At 34.8% G+C, this 24299-nt stretch overlaps 1 protein-coding gene across 1 annotated transcript in view; it reads right to left on the bottom strand.

The window, feature by feature from the left end:
* The window catches only part of LOC136029727 (sortilin-related receptor-like), a 92960-nt gene that overhangs the window by 40175 nt on the left and 28486 nt on the right, over window positions 1–24299 (bottom strand). Inside the window, 7 exon segments of the mRNA XM_065708233.1 lie at window positions 46–186; window positions 4683–4922; window positions 9052–9232; window positions 12054–12230; window positions 13741–13963; window positions 17026–17261; window positions 19790–19967. Coding sequence (XP_065564305.1) covers window positions 46–186; window positions 4683–4922; window positions 9052–9232; window positions 12054–12230; window positions 13741–13963; window positions 17026–17261; window positions 19790–19967 — 1376 coding nt within the window.

The raw sequence follows: 24299 nt of genomic DNA, 5'->3' as shown, positions 1-24299 counted from the left end.
AAACACTATATGAACAAAAAGAAAACATAAAAAAGAAAAACGAACCTCGACAGTTGGAAATTTCTGTTGCGCAGTCTTTTTCGTCACTATTATCACCACAGTCATTCTCATAGTCACAACGCCATCTTGAATTTATACATTTACCATTACCGCAACGAAATTGATCTGAAGCACAAGATGAATAGTCTGAAATGACGAGACAAAATATCAAGACCTGCCATATTTCTACTTCATATCTTGCTGAGAATTTAAAGTAGCACATGCTAGCACTAGCAGATATATTCAGGGTTCGGACAGGTCGGTTCGTTTCAAATTATAGGCTCTGTACTATTTTTATAGGATTTCCCGGGCCCAAATATAGGCCAAATATAGGATTCAGAAGTCCTCGGGATCAGATCTGTGGTAGATGGCGTGGGATGCCTCGTCACATAAATTACCAAGTTTCATCCCGATCCCTCCAATCTAAGCGTTTTCCATGATTTTACGTTCCCCCAATGTCACCAGATCCGGTCGGGATTTAAAATAAGAGCTTTGAGACACGATATTCTTCTAAATATCAAATTTCATTGAGATCCGATCATCCGTTCGTAAGTTAAAAATACCTCATTTTTTCTAATTTTTCAGAATCAACTCCCCCCCCCCAAACTACCCCAAAAAGAGCGGATCCGTTCTGGTTATGTCAATCATGTATCTAGGACTTGTGCTTATTTTTCCCACCAAGTTTCAGCCCAATCCCTCCAATCTAAGCGTTTTCCATGATTTTAGGTCACCCCAAACTCACCCAAATGTCACCAGATCCGGTCAGGATTTAAAATAAAAGCTTTAAGACACGATATCCTTCCAAACATCAAATTTCATTAAGATCTGATCAACCGTTCGTAAGTTAAAAATACTTCATTTTTCTATTTTTTCTGAATTAACAGCCCCCCCCCCACCCCCCAGATGGTCAAATCGGGAAAACGACTATTTCTAATTTAATCTGGTCCAATTCCTGATACGCCTGCCAAATTTCATCGTCCAAGCTTACCTGGAAGTGCCTAAAGTAGCAAAACCAGGACCGACCGACAGACAAACCGACAAAATTTGCGATTGCTATATGTCACTTGGTTAATACCAAGTGCCATAAAAACACTATGCTACAATGAGATTAACCGAACAGACGGACCAAAGGATGATGAGGCGATAAACGATAAAACGCTTATTCCAACAATCTTCCATGCAGGAGGGCCAACTTTGCACTTATGTCAGGGACATCAAACTTACGAATTATCTTACCATTGCTATACCAAGGGGGGAGATAAAGTAAAAATTTACAATATCTGAAATAAAAAGTCCGAATCTGATTAACATCATTTTTCTTTAGAAGGGGATAAAGACGAGATAGATAAAGGACAGATTGATCACAGAATGTAGCATATAGCCTACCCAGTGCACGTCTATTATACTTCCCTCAATTAGCAACTATCTTAGAATAGCCCATTTGAATAACTGGGCCGTATTCGCATCAGTCAGCCAGCGTTCAGCCAGGAAACACATAAGTCGCAAGAACTCCAGTCTCATTAAGCAGAGACTGCTAGCCTATATAGTGATCTTCGCTCATTTCGGACAGGCCCAACATGACAAAAAACAAAACATAGGCTACTAAGTCAACACAACAGCATAGCCCAGGCAGAAGAAGCTTACTAAGCCCAACAAAAAAGCATTAGTTAAGTTCAAAAAGCTCAACAGTTGTGATTACTTATCAATCTACACCAAAAGACAGAAAATTGCAAATCATGAGCAATGTTCTTAGTGCTCTTCAGCCGAAAATATAGGAATAATAGGATTTTAGCCAAAATATAGGCATTTTATAGGAGTCCATTAAAATATAGGAATTTATTGGAATTTATAGGCGAGTCCGAACACTGTATATTATTGGTGAGTTAAACTAAACAATATATTGACTCCTAAACATGACCACCAAACTGTTTCTGCACCCGAGTCTACGTGCTAGCGGAAAATCGTAAGGAGTGGTGAATCTCATGTTTCTTTTATCTGAATTCACCAAATACAATAGAAAGACAATCAATGAATTACAAAATAAGGTTTTGGAGACCTACTTAAGACCAAGAGCGACTAGATAGCAGACAATCGCCCTTCCAACGCCTTCCTGCTCTAAGGATGAAATTGAATTATTCATTCTATTTATAAATTGTCTTCTCCAGCCAGTCTTATGTAAATTTTTGCTGTTAGGCTTTGTTTTGATTTTATTGAACTTTTGTGTTTTTATTTTGTTTCAATCAAAAATGCAAATTTGGCCCACTTGGGCTTGTGATAGTTGATTTTTGATATACATATCTCAGCTAGGGAGCCCCAAATAGCATCAATAAGCCCAAATAGCATCAATCAAGTTTTAAAGAACGTCATTATGGTCAGAACTATGATAAGGTCTTAAATATTAACCATTGGGGTCGAAATCATTCATGCAGTCCCAGAGGTCAGAAACTTTGCAACAATAATGCCCGTATATTTTAAAAAACGTGAACAAATAAAATTGATTTTTAACAGTTTTTTGTTTCTATTATAAACAAAAAATACTTCAAACATTTTTCAATATCACTGTATTTGTAGCAATTAGTTCAGTTTTTTTATTGTACGATACAATAAACTGTTATTCTTTTTAAACTCATTAGCTGGATAAAGAATTTGGTTAAATAGGGGAGAAGGTGATCTTTTCTCTTTATAAATGAGCATTATAGGATCGGTAAGTGTCAGTATTTATAGGATCAGTAAGCATTATAGGATCGGTAAGTATCGGTATTTACAGGATCGGTAAGTACTAATATTTATAGGATCGGTAAGTATCGGTATTTATAGGATCGGTAAGTGTTGGTATTTATAGGATCGGTAAGCATCAGTATTTATAGGATCGGTAATCATTAGATCTACCAGATCGGTAAGCATTATAGGATCGGTAAGTATTGGTATTTATAGGATCGGTAAGTATCGGTATTTATAGGATCGATAAGCATTATAGGAACGGTAGGTATCGGTATTTGTAGGATCGGTAAGTATTGGTATTTATAGGATCGGTAAGCATTATAGGACCGGTAAGTATTGGTATTTATAGGATCGGTGAGTATCGATATTCATAGGATCGACAATTATCGGTATTTATAGGATCGATTAGCATCATAGGATCGGTAAGCAAAGTTAAAGGACCTGTAAGTATACTCTGTTCGGTCTCACATATGCTGGATCAAATTGAAGCATTCATGACTAGTTTTATAAGAGGGGGGAGGGAGGGATGTCAAGACAATTTCTTTCCTGTTCTCACAAAAGAGCATAGGTTACGTTGTAATTCTTTGGGTCATAAGTGTCATCCGACAGGCTTCGATGCTATTCTATCCATAAATTAATTTTAATACCTTGTTCTCCAAAATAAATTTTTCAAAGAAAAGTAAAGAGCTAAATTAAACTAAAAATGATTATGAATAAAATCAAATAATGTACAGAGCGTAAAACTACTACAAACTAGCATCAATAAATAAATGAAATCCAAAAAGAAATTACAATTAATAGCTGAGTCAAACTCAAAACAAACACGAATAGGGCTGACGCGCCCATTGCCTTTTCAAGACCAGAACATAATTTGGACTTTACTGAAGGAAAAAAAAGAAAAAAAAAGAATGGTGATTGTCAGTTTAATATGCATATATTGATTCCTTAAGGTCTTAATAATTTAGGATTTATTAAAGTAAAAACATTTAAATCTACTTCGTTTTCAATAAAGTGCAAATTATTTTTTGAATACTAAAGGCCAAACCTTCCCACATTTTTCGATAACAAATACTATATGTAAACAATAGGTAAATTACATAGCCTACAGCCCTTGCTCCTAGGGTTGTGGGGGGGGGGGTTGACCCACAACACTTAATACTCTGAAGACGCAATCGCAAGAGACAATTCTTAATATTCTACAACAGTGTAACCTTGTTGGATGTTGATAAATGTAACAAGTATTTCAAATTTTTGTTTTTATTGTCTTTTAGTATCATGGAATTTGCTTGAGACGGGTCCATACCTTCTTTTTTCTCTTGGCTAAGAATTGTAACTGCTACCTAACAGCTTACCGCGAAAGCTGAAATTCAATAAATTACATTACGAACCGGACTACCACGATGTGTAAAACATTTTTGTGGACAAAGAAGTTTTCCCAACAAGGGGGGGGGGGAATTACTAAAAAATGATAAACTTACAATAAGCCAACAATTATAGCACAAACACAAGTAAACCAAAATAATGGGTAATTTATGATTATATTTACCCACGTTGTCCAGGACTACACAATAAAATTATATTTTGTGAATTAATTTACAATTTAAAACATTTTCATATATTTCTAGCATAGCTGAGAAATATGATTTGAGATACAGAAAAAGTTGGCAGAAAGGACCAGCTAAGAAGACAAGAGTTTAAATCGGGGGGGGGGAGGAATGGTAAAAGCAGGAAATGGTAAAATTGTGAACTTCACAGGAGGAGAAATAATTTATGCGAAAAGATAGTAGCAAACTAAACAGAATTGATGCTATCAAACATCTGGAATTTGTATTTAAAGAGCTGATAAAATGGCATAACCATATACACAGTAAGCACTTAAATTTTCCCAATTATAAATATGTTAGTATGCATTTGGGTCTTACCACATGTCATTTCATCAGAATTGTCTCCACAATCATCATCGTGATCACAAGCCCAATGTTTAGGGATGCACCGTCCATTATCACATTTGAAAGTTGAGTCGCCACAAGATCGGTTGGGATCACAATCCACCTCATCTGAACCATCTCCACAATCATTATCAGAATCGCATCTCCACATAATTGGTACACACTGACCGTTTCCACAAGTGAAAAAGTTTTCAAAGCACGTTGAGTTACTGGCTATTAAAAATAATCAGAAAGCTAAATGCACTGCTTGGAAAAAAAGGAAAAAGAAAAATAATGAGCATTCATACTCTCAAAGACTCAAAACATGAACACACACAAGGAGGTATTAAGACATATGTACTCATCCAAGTTTAGTCAAGATAACTCTCATAGGAAGTCGCGATTTCTTAGTCTAAAATTCATTTTGGGGGATTTTACAATTCTGCCCCTTGACGAAAAACTCTTGAGTAGGATCTTCGAACTGCACCTAGAACCTTGTCTAGGCTCTTGGATTATGTCTCTACTCAACAGGGTACTTTTCAAGATCCCAATCACTAAAAATCTCCCTTCAGTGGTCTATTTCACCCTCAGTACTTTGACGATATGCTTCTAGCCAAGGAGATTAAATAATTACTGACTGTGTGGCTGGTTTCGTCAGAGACAAAGAATTCGTCAGAGACAGCCCTATTCCATAAATCAAGGAATGAACTAATGACGTTGATTTTCAGCGAAGGTGGTGGGAACTTTCCAAAAACAGCTGGAGCTAACATATTGCAGTATCTTTCCTAGGGTTAGTGATCTTTGATGTTAGGGTGCTCTTGTCACTCGAGCACTCACTCCGTCAGAAACTGGCATAATCTAAACCTAACAGAAGACACACAGTGAGGAAAACGGGGTAAAGTCTTTGGACATCCAATAGTTTAAATTGGTAATACTGAAGCTGTCCAGTTTTGTCACTACTGGAAATTATTGTCACTAAACAGTTTCTTTAAAAACTGTCGTTCAACTTTGTGCTACTATGAGTAGTGTTTTACAATTTTCTAGATTGCAGCTATTACTGCAATTGAATAGCACCAGTTTTTTGTACAAAATGAGTTGGTATTTAATAGAACCAAGGACAAAGTGGGGCGAACCCACAGGGGACTAGGTCTTAAGATGTAGTTTTTATTAGCCCATGCCCAAGAGTAACGAGAAATTGTGTCGATAGCGTCGAATATAAAACTCACAAAATCAATCTGTCGTTCTGTGTTTTTTTTACGAATATTATAATTTTTTTTAATGATTTTTTTTGTCAAAACTCCTTTCCTGGGCATGATTTTGGCTCTAGACCCATTCTTGAAAGCTTCATTTCCTCTCTAAACTTCTTCTCAAGATGACAAAAACTCCCTGATCTGGAATTGTACCTTAAAATGATTAGGAGCAAATACAAAATCCAAGTTACTAGAGATATATTTTTTTTTAATTATCAATTGCCCTAAACGACACCAGACAAGTCTGTTCAGGGTCTTTAAAGTGTAAGGGAGGATAAAAAGCAGAAATTCTGTGACCAATACCAGCTCAAAATCATCTAATCTACTTATCCTGCCTAAAACTCCCTAAAAGATGATTATGTTTTGCAAAGACTGAACTTTGAGTTTAAATAAAACTTTTGAAAACAAATGAAGCTTGATTTATTATTAGCTTTTTAGCTATGAGCTATTTCTTAGCTTTTTTGCAATTTATTATTGGCTTTTTAGCTATTAGTTAACTTCTTTAGCTTTTTTTAATTTATTTTCAGAAAGTAAACACTTTACTCGATTTAAAGGCATAGCTGCCAAATTGGTTCAAACACTTATCATACCTCTCAACTAATTTTAAAGTAAACTTTTCATAAAAACTTGCCACTGGCTCCAAAAACAAAGAGTTCACTGCTTTTTTTTACGTCGTCATCATTTTAACGGTTGCCACTGAGGTCGCAACCGGTTTAACTGGAGACGAAACATGGGTTTCGCATATCACGCCTAAATCGAGACAACAGAACATGGAATGAAAACACAAACATTCCTCTGTCAAGTTGAAGGCCAGACAGCGTTTATCCCAGCATAAACTTATAGCGTATGCGTTTTGGAATAGGCTTGGTGTTTTGTTGGTTGACTTCATGCGACAAGGAACCGCTATCAATGCAGAAGCTTACTGCCAAACCCTCAGATGGCCCTACAGAGCGAGAAAAAAAAAAAAAAAAAAAAAAAAAAAAAAAAAAAAAAAAAAAAAACTTGGCATGCTGACAAAGGGAATTGTCCTTCTTCATGACAATGCAAGACCTCACACTGCAGGTTAGCCCCACAATTTGCTGGACAGTCTCGGTTGGGAGGTTTTACACCCCCCATTTTGAAGTTTTGACCTTGCGCCGAGTGATTACCCTCCGTTTCTCCACCTAAGGCAAAACCTCAGTTGCAACCGCTACAATGATGATAACGATGTAAAAACAACAGTGAATTCTTGGTTATTGGAGCAGGCGGCAAGTTTTTATGAAAAGGTCACTTTAAAATTAGTCGAGAAGCATGAAAAGCGTTTGAACAAACTTGGCAACTATGCCTTTAAATAGAGTAAAGCATTTATTTCTGAAAATAAATTTGCTTTTTAAAGTAATCTTTCGTTGTGTACTTATCTTTAAACAGACCTTACTAAAAACACCCCTCGTATTTATTATTAGATTTTCACCTATTTGCTATTTTTTAGCTTTGCTTAGCTATTTATTATTAGCTATTGATAATTTAAGCTTAATCCTATAAAATGCATATTAATAATCTCAACTTTCAATTCTCCGAGATTTTTTACTTCTTTAATACACTCACCAGGTTAGGTAGTTTGGGACCTCTGTTTTGGAGTTTAACAATTATAGAAATATTTTTTATTGTCTTGATTATATTAATAATAAAATTACTCTACCGAAGATCTGACTCTTACCAGTTACCCATATTCTTTTGGCTGATGCATTGAATTTTAACTAAGCTTACTAAAAATGCATCGTTAACGACAAAGAAAAAAAATAATGAAAAAATAGACTTTTTTATAGTACATTATAGTACAATATCTTGGTTAGGGTTGCATTTTCCGACTTTAATTTTCAATATTTCAGCACTACTTCTCCAATAGAGACGACAAAGTTTTAAGCTGGATTTTGTTTTCCAGAGACCTTGTTATATATATATATATATATATATATATATATATATATATATATATATATATATATATATATATATATATATATATATATATATATATATATATATATATATATATATATATATATATATCATGAAAAGAGAAATCACCAATGCAACAGCACAAACACAAAAAAAAAGAAAAAAAAAAGAAAAAAAAAAGAAAAAAAAAAAAAAAAAAGAAGAGAGACAGAAGGAGAAAAGGAAGACTGTTTTCCTAAATTAGTGATTAATATAGACCAGCACTTGAATGAGGCCTTAACCCTACTCATCCATACAATCACATAGGTCAAACAGCATAGCCACACACAATCAACCATAAAGAATAATCCATGGACAGGCAGTCATGTCGTCAATAAGTATAAGTCGTCATTTACCAAACAATAGAAAAAATAATATAGACAAATAATTCAGAGGCAAAACCCAACATAAGGGCTCATCAGGAGAATACACTGGCCTATATAGGGTTTCGCCACTCTAAATTCTCTACCCAGCACAGTGCTGTGGCTACCACAGAATATCCATGGCATCCCCGCGTCAGGTATCACCCCCAAAATACATGCCTATGAAAAAAAAAACAGCAAATGTAAAACAACCAAGTAAAACCAAAACAAGCTTATCCTGTTAATATATCCCTCCCTTTAGCAACAATAGGTAAACTAAATATTATAAATTTTACCAAATCACAAATATTAACACATTGCAAAAAACCTGAATGAACTTAATATATATATATATATATATATATATATATATATATATATATATATATATATATATATATATATATATATATATATATATATATATATATATATATATATATATGTATATATGTATATATATGTATATATATATATATATATATATATATATATATATATATATATATATATATATATATATATATATATATATATATATATATATATATATATATATATATATATATATATATGTATATATGTATATATATGTATATATATATATATATATATATATATATATATATATATATATATATATATATATATATATATATATATATATATATATATATATATATATATATATATAAAAAACCCAGCAGGGATACAGAATTCCTACTATATATGGGTTTAATTGCCCTCTTAAATCCGACAAAATGACAAACTTACCTTTTTCACAAGCTCCGTTTGGACTTGGATTATTACCATCTGGACAAAGGCATGTAACGCTACCATCAATATCTTCAACCGTTTTCATTCCGTCTGGACATAAGCAATGACGGGTGTTATTAGGCAATGCTGTACATATGTGCGTGCAGATACGTTCACCTTCAGAGCATGCGTTGGTTCCCTAAGAATATTAAGCAAAAACTAAAACTATAAGCAATAGATAATCTTTATTTACTTGCGTTTTGTTGATAATTCATATAAAAAATAATGATAACTGAAAAGTGCGATACAGGAAATGTACCACAAAGAATGATTTAGTTAACGAAGAACATTAAGTCCGAGATAAAATACAGTATGTTTCAAAGAATGTAAGTGGCGTAAACTTTGAACAAAATCCCTTTGATAATTTATATTGTCTTAGACTGTCAATATTTACATGATCAATAAAAATTTTGACGCCCTTGACTACTACAATAACTAAAACTGATCAAAGGATCAAGCTGACTACAACAAGACTACAGACGCTGCTCTTTCGCCTCGCTCAGTTGAGTTTTCTTTTTAATCCCTCCTATTAAGTTGTTACTTAATGTAAGGGAGCAATTAAGTCACTTGACAGATTACCGAATATTGTCCTTTTTGGCCGACCGTCTGGGGCTACACGGAAAGCAGGTCGTCCTTGTCTTGGTTGGGGGGATGTCATAAATAAAGATTTAAAGGAAATGGGAACTTCTTGAGAGGGTGTAAAGAGGGAAACTTTAAATAGATTAGGTTGGAGAAGGAGCGTGTATAGCTGTGTTGGCCTCAGGGGGCTTGGTGCTGCAGTGAGTTATTAGTAGTAGTAGTAGTAGTAGTTATGATCTGATCCCATTCAAGAGTGTCCAGCTTTTCGCTTAGTCCCAGCTGAATTCTAAAAACTACAAGTTTCGAGAATCTTTCTTTTATTATATGTAAAAGTGAGTTTTTACTTCTCTTAATTTTTATTCAACATTATCGGACAAATCTCCATGTTTTCTAATTTTCGAGTGGGAAAAAGATAATCAAGATAAGATTTTTTCGATAGAAGTAAGATGCTTTAGCTCTCATTTTGTGGTCTAAGATATCAAACATGATAATAAATCATTTGTTATTAAATAAAAAAATGCCTGATGGAAATATATGAGCGCAAAAAGTAATCAAAATTACTTTTAATTGAATTAGATGCTCTATGATGATTCCATGTTATTTTCTTCTGGATTGAAAGGGTCTCTTCTTCTGGGAAATGGCTATACTATCCCTCCTGTAGATACTCTCCCCATGCGCAATGGCTATACTATCCCTCTTGTATATTCTCTCTCACTGCGCAATGGCTATACTATCCCTCTTGGAGATTCCCTCCCTCTATGGAATGGCTATACTATCCCTTTTGTTGATTCTCTCCAACGGCCAAAGGGTATTTCTATCAATAATAGTCTTCCAAGCCTACGCCAGCTCTCAGTCTCAGATATTAATAAGAAAATCGTATTAGGATACAGTAAGACTGTTGTTAGTATTGTATCAGATTAACGACGCTTCTTGACTACTAAGGTCCCTGCGTCGGCCCTGCAGTGCATTTCCGCAGCATGATTCGATCTCTGGTTCCCGTATTACCAAGCTAAGGTGAAACCCACTGCGCCACCACAGGACAGACTTGTTGTTAGTAAAGGGAAATATAACAGGTGTGCTTTGCCAAGTTCTACTCAATTTTCTGTAATCATTCCAACTTTTTTCATTTCTGAAATATTTCCCCTTCTTAAGAAAAAGGAATTAAAACGAACCTGGATTTGTGATTTTAGATTTTGTAAATTTTTGTTCTTCCTTCCGCCTTAAATAAAAAAAGGAGGTTCTTATTAGAAGATTTCTTACTGTTGATATTAGAGTAAAACTAGAATTACAGCACACACAATTGTCAAGCCCAACTTGCGTCCGTGTTTCTCCGCATCGTCGCCTTATTAAGTTTCTTTCAGTTATGTCCCCCTGTCAAGTTTGTGTCTTATTTTTTTCTTTATGTGTTAGTCCACTTATTAGAAGATTGTCAGGTGTGGGTGAAAAATAAACAATGATTTAGTTCACTACTGTAGTTGCGATTTACATAACACTGAGAGCATACAATGCAAACTTTTGGCTACCCAAGGGCCACTCAACAAGCTAATTTATATATGAACTAAGAATCAATAGTTACTTTGATCTGTTAGAATCAACCGTTAATATCTGATAAGAATCAAGTATTTCATTGATCTTCACTTAATATTTAGAACTGATTCTAATAACATTGTTTAGTCAGTTGAAATAAATTTTTCAAGTTCCTCTTACTCTCCTTTTCCAAGCTATCTCCAACAATAAAAGAAGAAACTAATAATCAACTATGTTATACTCTGTCTGTTCCATCGATCTTCACTTATTATTAAGAGATTAACTTAAAAACATTATTTAGCCAGGTAAAACTAACTTAGTTGATTTTTTAGCTTAAATAAATTTCCCCCAGATTCTCTTAGTTGAAGCAATCTTAACAAATAAAAAAACCTCAAGACCTGCTCTGAGCCTCCCACTTCCCAACTCTAAACCACCCACCAATACCCTGAAAAAAAAAATCATAACTTTATAAAATTAGGTGTTCTACGATAATTCTAGGTTCTTTCCTTTGTGATCCTATATGATAAGTTTGGTATGAATCAGCCCCCTTACCATTGAAAACTGCCAACAAGATTCAAGATCATCTAACTAAACTTTATAAAGAAAACTTCACCCCCCCCCAGCAAAAAAAAAAATAACCGATACTATTATACATAAAAGAAGCTATACTCGTATAAAAAAAAACATCTAAAGCTGTTTCTTCTTAATAAAGAATAAACTCAGCAAAAATCCCAACTATAGAAAACTTTGAATATCGTCTAAAAACGCAAAAATTAGTCATAGGAGCATGATGGTACTCCTGCTCTTTTTTATATTTCTGCTTTATGAAAGAAAAACCGATAGTGTAGGGTTACCTGTTGCAAGTTGTGGCTATAAACTTTCAGATCAAGAAGACCATTAAGTTTGGTCGCAACTGGTCTGATTCCTGAGCCGTGATATTTGTCAGCGACATAGATGGCGTTTGAATGCCAGTCATTCCAGTAGACAACTGTCTTATAGACAGCTACACCAAACGGATGGTTTGTTGTGCCCTGCAAATTACAGAGAGTTAAGCACACGCTATTAAATACAAGAAGAAACATCACCTCTCCCCCACTTATTCGTCAATAGCAGGGACCAGTAAAAAACTTGACTGAGGACTAAATTATTTATTGAACTAACTTTGGCGTCTTTACGTGGGTAAGGTTACGTGCCTGTTTTCAGCAGCCAAACATTTCACCAGCTGTACTTGGCACGTATCAATAGATAATTGAAACATACAGAGCTTCAAACACAGACGTGTGAAGTGGAAAGAATGGATTCCTGGGGTTTATTTTGGCACAGTAACTTGATCTAAAGCTTGATTTTATTGTACTCCTAGGATTATCAACAGCTTTGAGAGAAATCAGGACCCACCCCTTCAAATATTTTTCTGTTGGTGTTGTTTGCTAAGAAGCAAAAATTGACCTATTGATTGGGGAACATTGAATAGCATATTTTTGACTTTTTATGCTTTTTGTAATTTGCACTAAGGTAGCCTAATGTACAAACTTTTGGCCGAATAAATTCCAGTAGTTCTATCTGTCGGATATTTTATTATCGTCATCGATAAGTTATCGTCACTTAGTAGTTGTTAGGATTCTTACTAATTGAAGATGGGTGGTTTAATGAGAACACCTACTTTATGTAATTAAAAATAGGACATTATAGGAAAATTCTAGATTTTAAAGAATATCCCATGCGTGCACTTTATATTGTTATATCTTTCTAGAATTTTACTAAGTAAAATACCTCATTAAAACTTACCTTGAAAGATGTACTGGTCTGAAGCACCTCCCATGGAGTTGGAAAATAAGTACCTCAAAATTGACTTTTATGATCGGATGCAGACCCCACTCAATGAAAATCCATAGAGTTTTGCTTGATATAAGAGTTGCATGACTATGTAGCGCTTTTTTGGAGGGGAGGGGGGTAAACCGGGCTGTAACAAAAAATCATCTCTTATCCACTACGTTCATGTTTAGAAACAAATATTTATATCGTGTGTTAGTGCATTCTTCGGGGGGAAATTGGGAGGCTATATACATTTCTGTGCCAATTGGCTGTCTCTTTAACCCCTTAGTAGCTAGTTCACCACCTTATTTATATATTTGTCTGTGTTTACTCCTAATCAAAAGCCTAAAACCTATGCATTTGCTTTATTTTAGTTAGTCTAAGATCTTACAGCTAAAAAGGACAACACAATTTTTTCACGTTTATTTTGTTTTTTCCTTTTTGTGCAGAACGGTTTCACGGGTTACAGAGTGAGACCTAGTGATCTTACTACATCCCAGTTGTAGTATGTTGTCCAGATCTGGTCTAATATACTTGCATAGATGAGGGGGAGAAATCACCGCTGACGAGGGCCCTAAGCAGCCTGAAGGAGAAAAAAAAACCAAGAAAGACAAACTGACAGAGTCCCAGAGATAGAGGGATAGAGGGAGAGAGAGAGAAAGAGAGACGGGGAGTGAAAGGGAGAGGGAAGAACGGAGGCGGGAGAGAGAAAAAATATTTGCTACTTACAGCTTGCTGTGTAATCTTCTTCATTTTAGAGCCATCCAAATCCGCCGAGGCGATGAAATCAAGCTTCGCATCAGCCCAGTAGATCCTTTCAATTTGATAATCTACAGTGATTCCATTTGGCCAACCAACCTCTCCAATAACTATTTTCTGAGGATCAGAGCCATCTAATGGCGAACGTCCAATACATGGCGTTGCAGTTGACCAATCAGTCCAGAATAGATACCTGCAACAAATATTCAATCGAGATACCATCTTCCCTTACAGCTCCTACGCATTATTTATTCTCTAACAAAACAACAAGCATTATTATTTATTTTTTCAATCCTATTCCCTATGAGTAACCATATATTTTAGGAGAAATCATTCTAAAAAAGAAATCATTAGGTATGTGTTAATTGCAACAATATAACTTTGGCTTCAAAATATTTTCATTTTTACTATTCCAAAGTACCTCGATAAAAACTGGCTAGAGATATTTCATCTGCTGGATATTTCAATTGTAAGGAGTTTAACCCTTTTCTCTTTGTTTTTTCTTAGTGCGGCAGCATTTTGTAAAAGATGTGTTTTGGTTTTGTATGTGAACAAAATAAGATAAAGAATGCAAATTTTATCATTCATATTTCAATGATAGACACGGCGGAGATATCTGGATATACAACGGCTCGCAAAAAAGGCTAAACGACTTTTGACTACCAAATTCGACAACAATTCATATAAACCATGCTACTCAACTTCAACAATCTAGCTTATGAGATTCTGTCCAGCCCACTGTTGCCACTCAACGTCTCCCGAATTGGCAACTATTTTTATTAAAGTACTTCGACTATTTTTTGCAACCAAAATTGTTTTCAAACCCATTTATACGAAAAAATTCCTTCAACTAGATTATGAACCCTCACCCCAATTCACATAATATATACATTTGATGTTTCTAGGTTGAATGCATTTGTATTTTGCTTATAAAATACAAGTGAACGCTCAACGTTATACATTTTTATACATTCGCTGTAATTTGAAAAGAAACATTGAAAAGTTGAGCGAGATAATATCTATAGTACAAAACTAAGCTGGCTGTTCTTCACAATTAAAATGACTACATATAACAATCATACACGAACCTAGGTTGATTAAGGGAATTATTTTGTTTTTATTTATTCGTCTTCTTCTTTGATTTTTTTAAATTTTGATTTTTAGTTGTAAGTCCTCTTTAATGGGCGAGAGTTGCAAATGAATACATTAATACAATAAGATGGTTAGACTAAACTATACTATATTGGGCTAGTTTTGGCTAGTGCTTTTGATAGGGTTTGCATTGCCAACTCAGCCTTCTACGTGACAGTATATCATTAAGATACACCGATCACCCCTATCCCATTTGCCATCACGGAATGTTCAAAATATTATTGGAGAGAAAACGGGTATTCCAATAAAGATATATAAAAAATGCTTTAATAGAGGTGGTAGTCACTTATATTTCCCTTCTTTACCGAGCGGGACATAGACGAACACAAATTTACTTACATTCACCAATAGAGCACCCATAACTCCCGAATAAACTCGCGTTTCTGAATCACTTCTCACCTCCTTATTAACAAGCCCCTCTTTCTGCATCAACAAAAAATCTCCATCTCAATATGAATTTACATAGGAAGATATAGAACATCTTTCCTCTCCTATGAAATTTTAAATATGCGAGTCTCTTGCCCCTTCCTCCACCTTATTTTGGACATGCTTTTGCGCATACTATATTTTGGGAATTTCCTTTTATGTTTACGTTGACCAGTTTATGGGTCTGACACCTTGTTTGGCATCAGGACATTTTGTTTCTAATAAGTTTAATTTCCTTACTATATTTTATTTCTGCTTGACGTATGAGGCAGATTAAGTTCCCTTAAAGCATGCGAGAGTGTTTTGGGAATTAATTTTGTACGATCCATGCTATTAATGTCTGCCTCAACAGGGCATCACAGGTCAGTGATGGAGCAATCACAAACATTATCCAAAGGGAAGGGGTATAATGTTTAGAAAAAGCATTTATTTACCCAAATATTGGATATCATCCCACGTTTTTTAAGTGTTTACCCAAATATTCATAGAAAGGGCATTTGAACTTGGGAGTACCCCCCCCCCCCCCCGACCGTGTGCAGCTTCAATACTCTTTTTTCCCACAAATGCCTAAAGAGAAACATCCCCAAAACTACCTTATTCATTGTGAACTTAAATTATTTAAACGGTTTTACCGAGTACAGCTCTTACATAAACATGAACCGTATACAGTGTCCAACAGCCCTCCAGTAGTGATTGATGAAATTGAAAATAACACCCATATATTTCCCTTTCCATTTGTTACAATTCAAAACCAAAGGTAATGGATAGCAATTGTCAATGGATGGTTGTCATCTATAGCTATTCACAAAATATAGCAGGTTTACAATGAAGAGATAATAACTTTTTTTCTTGCTGGGAAAATATTATGATTTTAAGACAGGATATATTTGGCATTTTGGATTGGTGAGAACACCAATATAATGGTTTTTACATTAAGTGTCGACTACAGCCTCTACAGCCCCACCTAACTGAACTATTACGACTTAAATAGAAGCTCAAAGTACATACAATACAAAAGAAGATGGCAGCATGAAAGAAGCCTATGATTCACTACGACTCTAAGTAGTGATAAAGGAGACATACTGTGAAAATATTAAGGGACGAGGCAAGGGCAGGATGGCCATTACTTTCTCCCTTTGTGGAAATATGGATGAGACTGTGGGTCATAAGATGAGTATGTGTGAAGAATTGAGTGAGTTCCGAAAGGAAGTGTATGGAGAGTGTAGATTTGATGAAAGATGGGTAGCAAGAAGAGTTAGGGATAAGTGTTTCGTCAGTATTGAGAGGCTAAGACGATTTCTCAGGCTGGCAATAAGGCACAGAAATAGATCTTTGTAATTTGTAATATGTTTTTGTTTATATATTAAGATTTAATTATAACTGAATTTTTTATTTTGCATTAATGTGGCCCTAGGGCTTTCAGAGTAACAGAGTAATAAGTTGTTATTTTTATTATTATGACGCATTGAAGGGCTTCGATATGAGGGCGTACACATAAATTATTTTTCATTGGGCAGCAGAAGCAGAAGTATCTAAAAATTAGCGGTAGCTATTAGAGACATTTGGTAATTAGCAAAACTAGAATCACATCAATGCGTCATAATATTAGTAATAACTTTTATTGCTTAAAGGTTATAAGAAAGAACCAAATATAAGAAGATTTCTGCTAATACTGACCCCCGAAGAGGATGGACGGCAATGCCTCTTGGTTTATCCAAAATTCCTTTGTTTAAAACAGTTCGTCTCATTCGTCCACTATGATTAACGTCGACATTTATCAGCTCAATTTTGGCTAGTTGCCCATCAACAAAATAAAGATTTCTTGAAGTCCAATCGAAAGCCATTCCTTCGATTGATTGCAAGGAACTTTCAACTAGTAATTCATGCGATTGGTTACCATTCAAACATTGTCGCTAAAAAGATAAACAAAGTAGATTGCAATTGGATTACGATGTGGAGTTGGTTCGTTTTTTGTTGTTTTTTTCTTTACCATTCATAGGCCAAATTGAAAAGGTAAAAAAAAACTACAGAAATCCCAAAACGAAAATTCATACGTATTTTAACGTACGTATGAATAACAAATTTACTTGCACCAATCTTCTGTTCCATAGACACCTTTTCTTGTTTACTTATGTGCTTCAGAATAGAAAAACACGGAGAATTGAATTAAGCAAAAAATAAATAATCTACTACACGTCAATTCTTTTTGAATAAGTGTGTGCTTGACCACAGAAAACGTCACTAATAGAAGGGGATCTAAAAAATTTATAGGATATGATGTTAAAAAAACTTTTTCTATTAGCCTTTGAATTTATATAATACCTTTGAAAATTTAAAGCCCAGCGAGAGTAAATAAGTATACTAGCGGAATCGGGTAATAGAAGATTCATTTAAATTATTTTTGATTATTAATATAAAGGAAACAAAATCCTAGTTAGCTTAACCACATAACAACTTGGCAAAAAGAGCTAGTCCAAAACAACCTCTAAAAAACGTTTTTTAGCATTTTAAACAAAACAGTGTAAAGAGGCAAATGAACCTTTAAGAACTTAAATGAAAACTTGTTTCAATGCTTACGAAACTGTTTTGCATTTTCTGTGAAAATTCACAGGCAACCAAAGTCAACTCTCTTCAACTTCTATTGCAACTTGATCAGAAAAGAGAGATTCCTTAAGGCGTGTCACACTGAACTCGAAAATTGTCTTTGATTTTCGTATAATTTACATGCAAATTCACATTTTAGTGTTGAGAGCAAAGCTTTCCACCCATTCTGTTGTTTTGTGCTATCAAAAAACACACTAAAGACAATTTCATTGAACCAGAGAGGAAGGGACAGTTTCATTAAAATAGCAAAATTAAGTTATCTGAAAAATATGGAACAACCGAAAAATCCTCCAAATTAAGAACAAATTAGAATGAACGCTAAAAAGGCATTATGGGGAAATGATAAAATTTTTTAAGTTTCTAAAGCAGTATAAAGACAGGCCAAAAGTTCGTGTTTTTTACTTCCCTACCAAGGGAGCACCTATTCTTCACAAATAACCATTATATGAAGGGTTTTGAGTTGAGTCTAGTTTTTATAAGTAGACGGTGAGGTGTATGTAATGTGATATGAAGTTACATTCCTCAAACGACTTGAAAGCAACCTCATATACTACTTTCATAGGTTACGGTACGACATAAACAGTAAACTATGAGGTGTACGCAAGGAAACATGAAGTTGAGTTTTTCACGCGGCTTGGAAGTAACACTATACGTTACTTTGATGCGTACTGTCATGCGACAAAAATAGTAGACTTTGAGGTGTTATACGATACGTGATATGTGATACGTGTGATAAGTGATACGAAGTTCCGCCCTGAAATTTTTTTTTTAGTTCAAATTTAAAAAGGCGAGAAGTTAGTCATTACAGTAAGGCCGATAGGCTGCGAAAAACATGATAATTTTAAGGTAAAAGGTGAATTAACTAAAACAAATGTCTAACTCAGGCAATGAGTCACAATTTAGACCATGAGTGTTCACTGAAGACGTCTACTTTGGAACGGTTAAACATCAGATGATAACAATGTGTATATTGAAGTTGCAAATTTTCAAATCTCAAGTGTAAGCCCTTTACAATGGAATATGCTAAACTGCAGGGCTGACACAAGGACCTTAGCAGTCAAAAAGCGTCGTTAGTTCGATACTACTACTGCTGTGATAGCATACAGACTACTTTCTGTAGTTTCAGTGCCAGTATTTCAGACAGTTTGAATGTGAATATAGAACATCGGGGTTCAGCAAAACTGTAGCCAGGTCTTCAAAATGACAAAAAGGCGTTGGTTCACCTTAGCACAATACCCTCAAAATCTTGGAATAAGGTTAATATCTTCTTAAGCAGAGTAATTTCAGTTCATACTTGAACTCTACTATATTCTGAACAACTTAAAAGAGTGGGCATTTTTATAACCCATGTTTTAAGTAAATTAGCGACTTTTGAGTTAAGAGAGTATATATGCTAAAAAAGAGTTGCACTAGATTAAAAATATACCATCGAAGTTTTAAAAGTAAAAAAAGTTTTTTCTTCGTTTCGCAAAACATCTTTTGCTTACCCCTCATGTGTACCCACATTTATTATCAGTAAAAAATTCAAGTTTGTGACCCCATTATTGGCGTGGAATAGCAAGTATATTTCTATAGTTCCCGTTTATCGAAACTTGAGCATCTCTGGAAATCAATACTGACAAAGCTATCTGTCAAAGTTGTGACTTATTTTGAAGAGTTTAGTTTATGTATCTAATATTTTTGTTTTATTTTAAAAAATTCTCCAGTGTTTTGTATGTCGGGTTTTGAAATAAAAATACTAACAGATCATTTGAAAATCTTTCAAGTTTTAGACATGTAACTCTGAGTTTTCAAAATAAAATGGTGCTAAATGGTAAAATAATACAAAAAGGCATACCCAGATTTTATCTTCGTCACTATCTCCCCAGTAAACACAATTTTGACGTATATCAAATTCAAAAGTGAAAACATTCTTGACTGGTGACAGAGGAAGAGTGTCTATATTCAGCATATTATTCAAATCGATCCTCAAAACTTTTTGTCTTTGAGCAACCAATAAGAAATCACGATGCTCCCTAGAAAAAAATTCCTTGAATTAACCAGACATACTAATTAGCCCAAATTTTATACAAAATAGCCGAAAATAGCTAAAACTGTGCAAAATTAGCAAAAACACCAAGAAAATTTTTGGAGAGAGAGGCAGATTCTTCTGTTATGCAATTGTCACATAAAATTATATGTTTATATTGAACCCAAAATTTTATACAAAAATACCAAAAATAGCTAAAACTGTGCAAAATTAGCGAAAATATCTTTGGAAGGGGGAGGTAGATTCTTTATTATGCAATTGTCATATAAATTTGTATTTTTATATTAAGCCCAAAATTTTACACAAAATAGCCAAAAATAGCTAAAATTGTGCAAAATTAGCAAAAACACCAAGAAAATGTTTTGGAGGGGGAGGTGGCTTCTTTTGTTATGCAATCGCAGTATAAATTTCTATTTTTATGTTCAGCCCAAAATTTTACACATAATAGCCTAAAATAGCTAAAACTGGAGAGGGGGAGGTAGATTCTTATTATGCAATTGCCAAGTAAATTTATACTTTTATATTGAGCAAAAAAGTAACACAAATGGCAAAAATACAGTTATAATATATGTAGCACATTGTGCAATTTATGAAAACAATCTATTACTATTAGCTTATGGTATTCGTATTTTAAATACATATCTTATTTGGGATACCTTTGTAACATAAAAAATGTTTGTCCCATACCATAATGTTTTTTCATAACGTTTGTAATACCCAAATACTAAATAAGCTTCAGTATCCCGTTAAGCTTAAATAAACATGTGTATATAATGTATTTATGCTCATTTAAGGTTTTACGGTTTGGTTTTCCTAGCTAACTGTATTTTTGGATGTCAACGGCTTCATGGTTTTTTTTTTTTTTTTTTTTTTTTTTTTTTTTTTTTTTTTTTTTTTTTTTTTTTTTTTTTTTTTTTTAATACAAAGAACATTTGAAAAACTTAGGCGATTCTACGTTTTATTGTTATTACCTTAAATTTCAGTCCAAAGTTTAAAAAAGAGAAGTGTTATCAATCATAATTATTTAGTGTCGAACAACAACCCAGAAATGGAAACTAATAGGAGTGGAAACTAACGTACGTAAAAACCCATCTAGCATGTAGCATAAGGTGTTTCTTGGCATTTTTTCAAACTTCGAAATTACGCTTTCTTGTCAAACAGTTCGTGGTAACGAACTGTAGTAAGGAGCGACTCGGCTCAATAGTAACCGAAACTCTAAAAATGGAATTTTGATACCAATAGTTACATCAAAAGAATCGCATTTTTACGCTGATTATAAATATATATTACGCTTATTTTTATTCACCAAAAGTTTCGAGCATGAGAAAATTTGCCTTGTTTTAGAAAATAGGAGGAAACATCCCCTAAAGGTAAAGAATCTTAACGAAATCCACACTATCAGATTCAGCGTATCAGGGAACCCTACTGTAGAAGTTTCAAGCTCCTATCTACAAAAATGTGGAATTTTGTATTCTTTCCCAGAAGACAAATTATGGATGCGTGTTTATTTTTTTTTTATTATCATTATTATTTCTTTTTTCTCAGAGGTGATCGTATCGACCCAGTGGTCCTAGGATGTCGCGAGAGGGCTCATTCTGACGGAAATTAAAAGTTCTAATGTCCTTTTTAAGTGAACAAAAACTGGAGGCCGCCTAGGCCCCTCCCACGCTCATTTTTTTTACCAAAGCTACTGGATCAAAATTTTGAGATAGCCATTTTGTTCAACATAGTCAAAACCTAATAATTATGTCTTTCGGGACGACTTAATTCCCCATAGTCCCTGGGGGGGGGCTGCAACTTACAAAATTTGACCATTGTTTACAGATAGTAATGGTTATTGGGACGTGTACAGACGTTTTCAGGGGGACTTTTTCACGTTAAATGGGGGTCGGGGGGAGGAGGTTACCCGGGAGGATCTTTCCATGGAGGAATTTATTATCACGAGGAAAGAAAATTTCCATGAAGCGCAGGATTTTCTAGCATATTTAAAAAAAATATGCTAGATATTGCAGGAATTGCTTTTGCGTAAATATTTTGATTATCTCATGATTTCTGTGAATGAGAAAGAGACAATCTCATTTTTTTCATTAAATTAACTCGGACATTATGCACAGGCAATGTACAAGTTCTTATGGACCTCTTATTTTTGTCAAAGCACATACAAAGTTTGAGTGATTGACTCTCAACTTTACACATCCATAATGAAGCCTCCTAAAATTGAGATTAACGCTAATTAATATCAATTAATTAATTAATTGCTAATTAATTGTATTGGTTAATGCCATACAGTTACGCGATGGACTTTTGAATTATAAATATATTTTTTTTATAGCAGCCATTACGGGAAATTCTGTACTAAAGTGAACTTAAAAACGATCTTCGTGCTCAAATAAAGCAGTGAAGAAAAATTTGAGTGTAAAGGTCACTTTTCACAGAAGAAGGGTGATAACGCGCTTTTTGTCACCTATGTTGGTCTAAAAGAAACGAACTATATCTTTTAATGTTGTATGAAGGTTTTATAAGAAGAGACTTCTGGGGATTATTATATATATATTCCAATCCCCCCCCCCATTGCACTTCCTGGCTGAAGTGCCACGAAACGGAGATCAGTAGTGTTGTTCTGGACTTTGAAGTTCTAGTGCCTTCATACTATTCTATTTAAGGCAAATTGAACCTTATAGGAGGGAGTAAAGAGTAAAGCTTTCGGCAGATTGAGGTTTAGTTTGTCCTCACCGCCTCACTACAGGTGACTTGGTCCTGCGATGAGTTATCTGTAGTAGTATTCAAAGAGTATAGGCAACTTGCAAGAGTAGAAAGTGGCGCTAGTTTTGATAATACACAACCGCTTCTAATCTTTGGTGTTCATTGGCCTCTTTCAGTGTAATAATAAGGTAAAATTTGCTTTATCAAGTACAGAGCGATTTGGGCACATTTTTTTTTTGACCAGGGCACTTGGCATGGAAGGAGCTGTTATAGAAACTTCGAAAAGGGCTCATTTGATTGGAAACTGAAAGGGCTATTGCCCTTTTTAATAGTCGAAAGTGATTGAAGGGCAACTGACCCCCCTCCCACGCCCACCATTTCTCCAAACACATTCAATGAAAATTGAGATAGCCCTTTTGTTCGATACAATTGAAAGATCCAGAAATTATGTCTTTGAGGATGACAGGCCCCTCCCCCCACAGCCCCCCCCCCGGCAAGGGTTGTAAGTTATGCCCTGGGAGCATTTAAGGTTTATATAGAAAGGGTGATCGTATGAATTTCGGAGGGGGCTCATTGGATCGGTAATCAAAAGTTCTTGTGCCCTCTGTAAGATTCAGAGTGATCGGCGGTTGGATACCCCCCCCCCCCCCCCAACACCTTTTATTTTCCCTAAGTGCATCTGATACAAATTTTTGAGATGACCCTTTGCTGTCGTAGAAACTTCTAAAAGGGTTTATTTGATTGAAAATTGAAATGGTTGGTGCCCTTTATAATAGCCGAAAGTATTAAGAGGACAACAAACCCCCCTCTTACTTCCACCATTTCCCCAAACATACCCAATCAAAATTTTGAGATAGCTATTTTGTTCAGCGTACTTAATAGGTCGGGAAATTATGTCTTTGAGGATGAACACCCTCACAGCCCTCAGGGCAAGGGTTGTAAGCTATGCTCTGGGGGCATATATAAAAAGGGCGTTCGTAGAAACTTTGGAGTAGGCTCATTAGATTGGAGATCAGATGTTCTAGTGTTCTGTTTGATTCAGACTGATCAGAGGGTGGATACTCCCCCCCACACCTCGTATTTTCCCGAAATGCATCTGATTGAAATTCTGAGATGGCCATTTGTTGTCATAGAAACTTCGAAAAGAGCTCAGTCGATATGAAAACTGAAAGGGCTAGTGCTCTTTTTAATACTTGAAAGTGATTAGAGGGCATCAAACCCCCCTCCCGCACCCACCATCTCCTCAAACACATGCAATCAAAATTTTGAAATAGTAATTTTGTTCAACGGAGTTGAAAGGGCCGTAAATTATGTCTGTGAGAATGACTACTCCTCTACAGCCCTCAGGACAAGGGTTGTAAGCTATACCCTGGGGGCATATTAGGTGTATATAGAAAAGATGATCGTATTTACTTCGGAGAGGGACCATTCGATAGGTAGTCAGAAGTTCTGGTGTCCTTTTTAAGATTCAGAGTGATAAGAGGGTGGATACCCCCTCCCTACACACATCGTATTTTCCCTAAATGCATCAGATCTTAATTTTGGGATGGTCATTTGTTGTTGTAGAAACTTCGAAAACAGCTCATTTGATTGGAAATTGAAAGGGCCAGTGCGC

This window comes from Artemia franciscana, chromosome 7 (assembly GCF_032884065.1).
Source record: "Artemia franciscana chromosome 7, ASM3288406v1, whole genome shotgun sequence".
Classification (NCBI taxonomy): domain Eukaryota; kingdom Metazoa; phylum Arthropoda; class Branchiopoda; order Anostraca; family Artemiidae; genus Artemia; species Artemia franciscana.
This window is presented reverse-complemented; position numbering and strand designations above follow the sequence as displayed.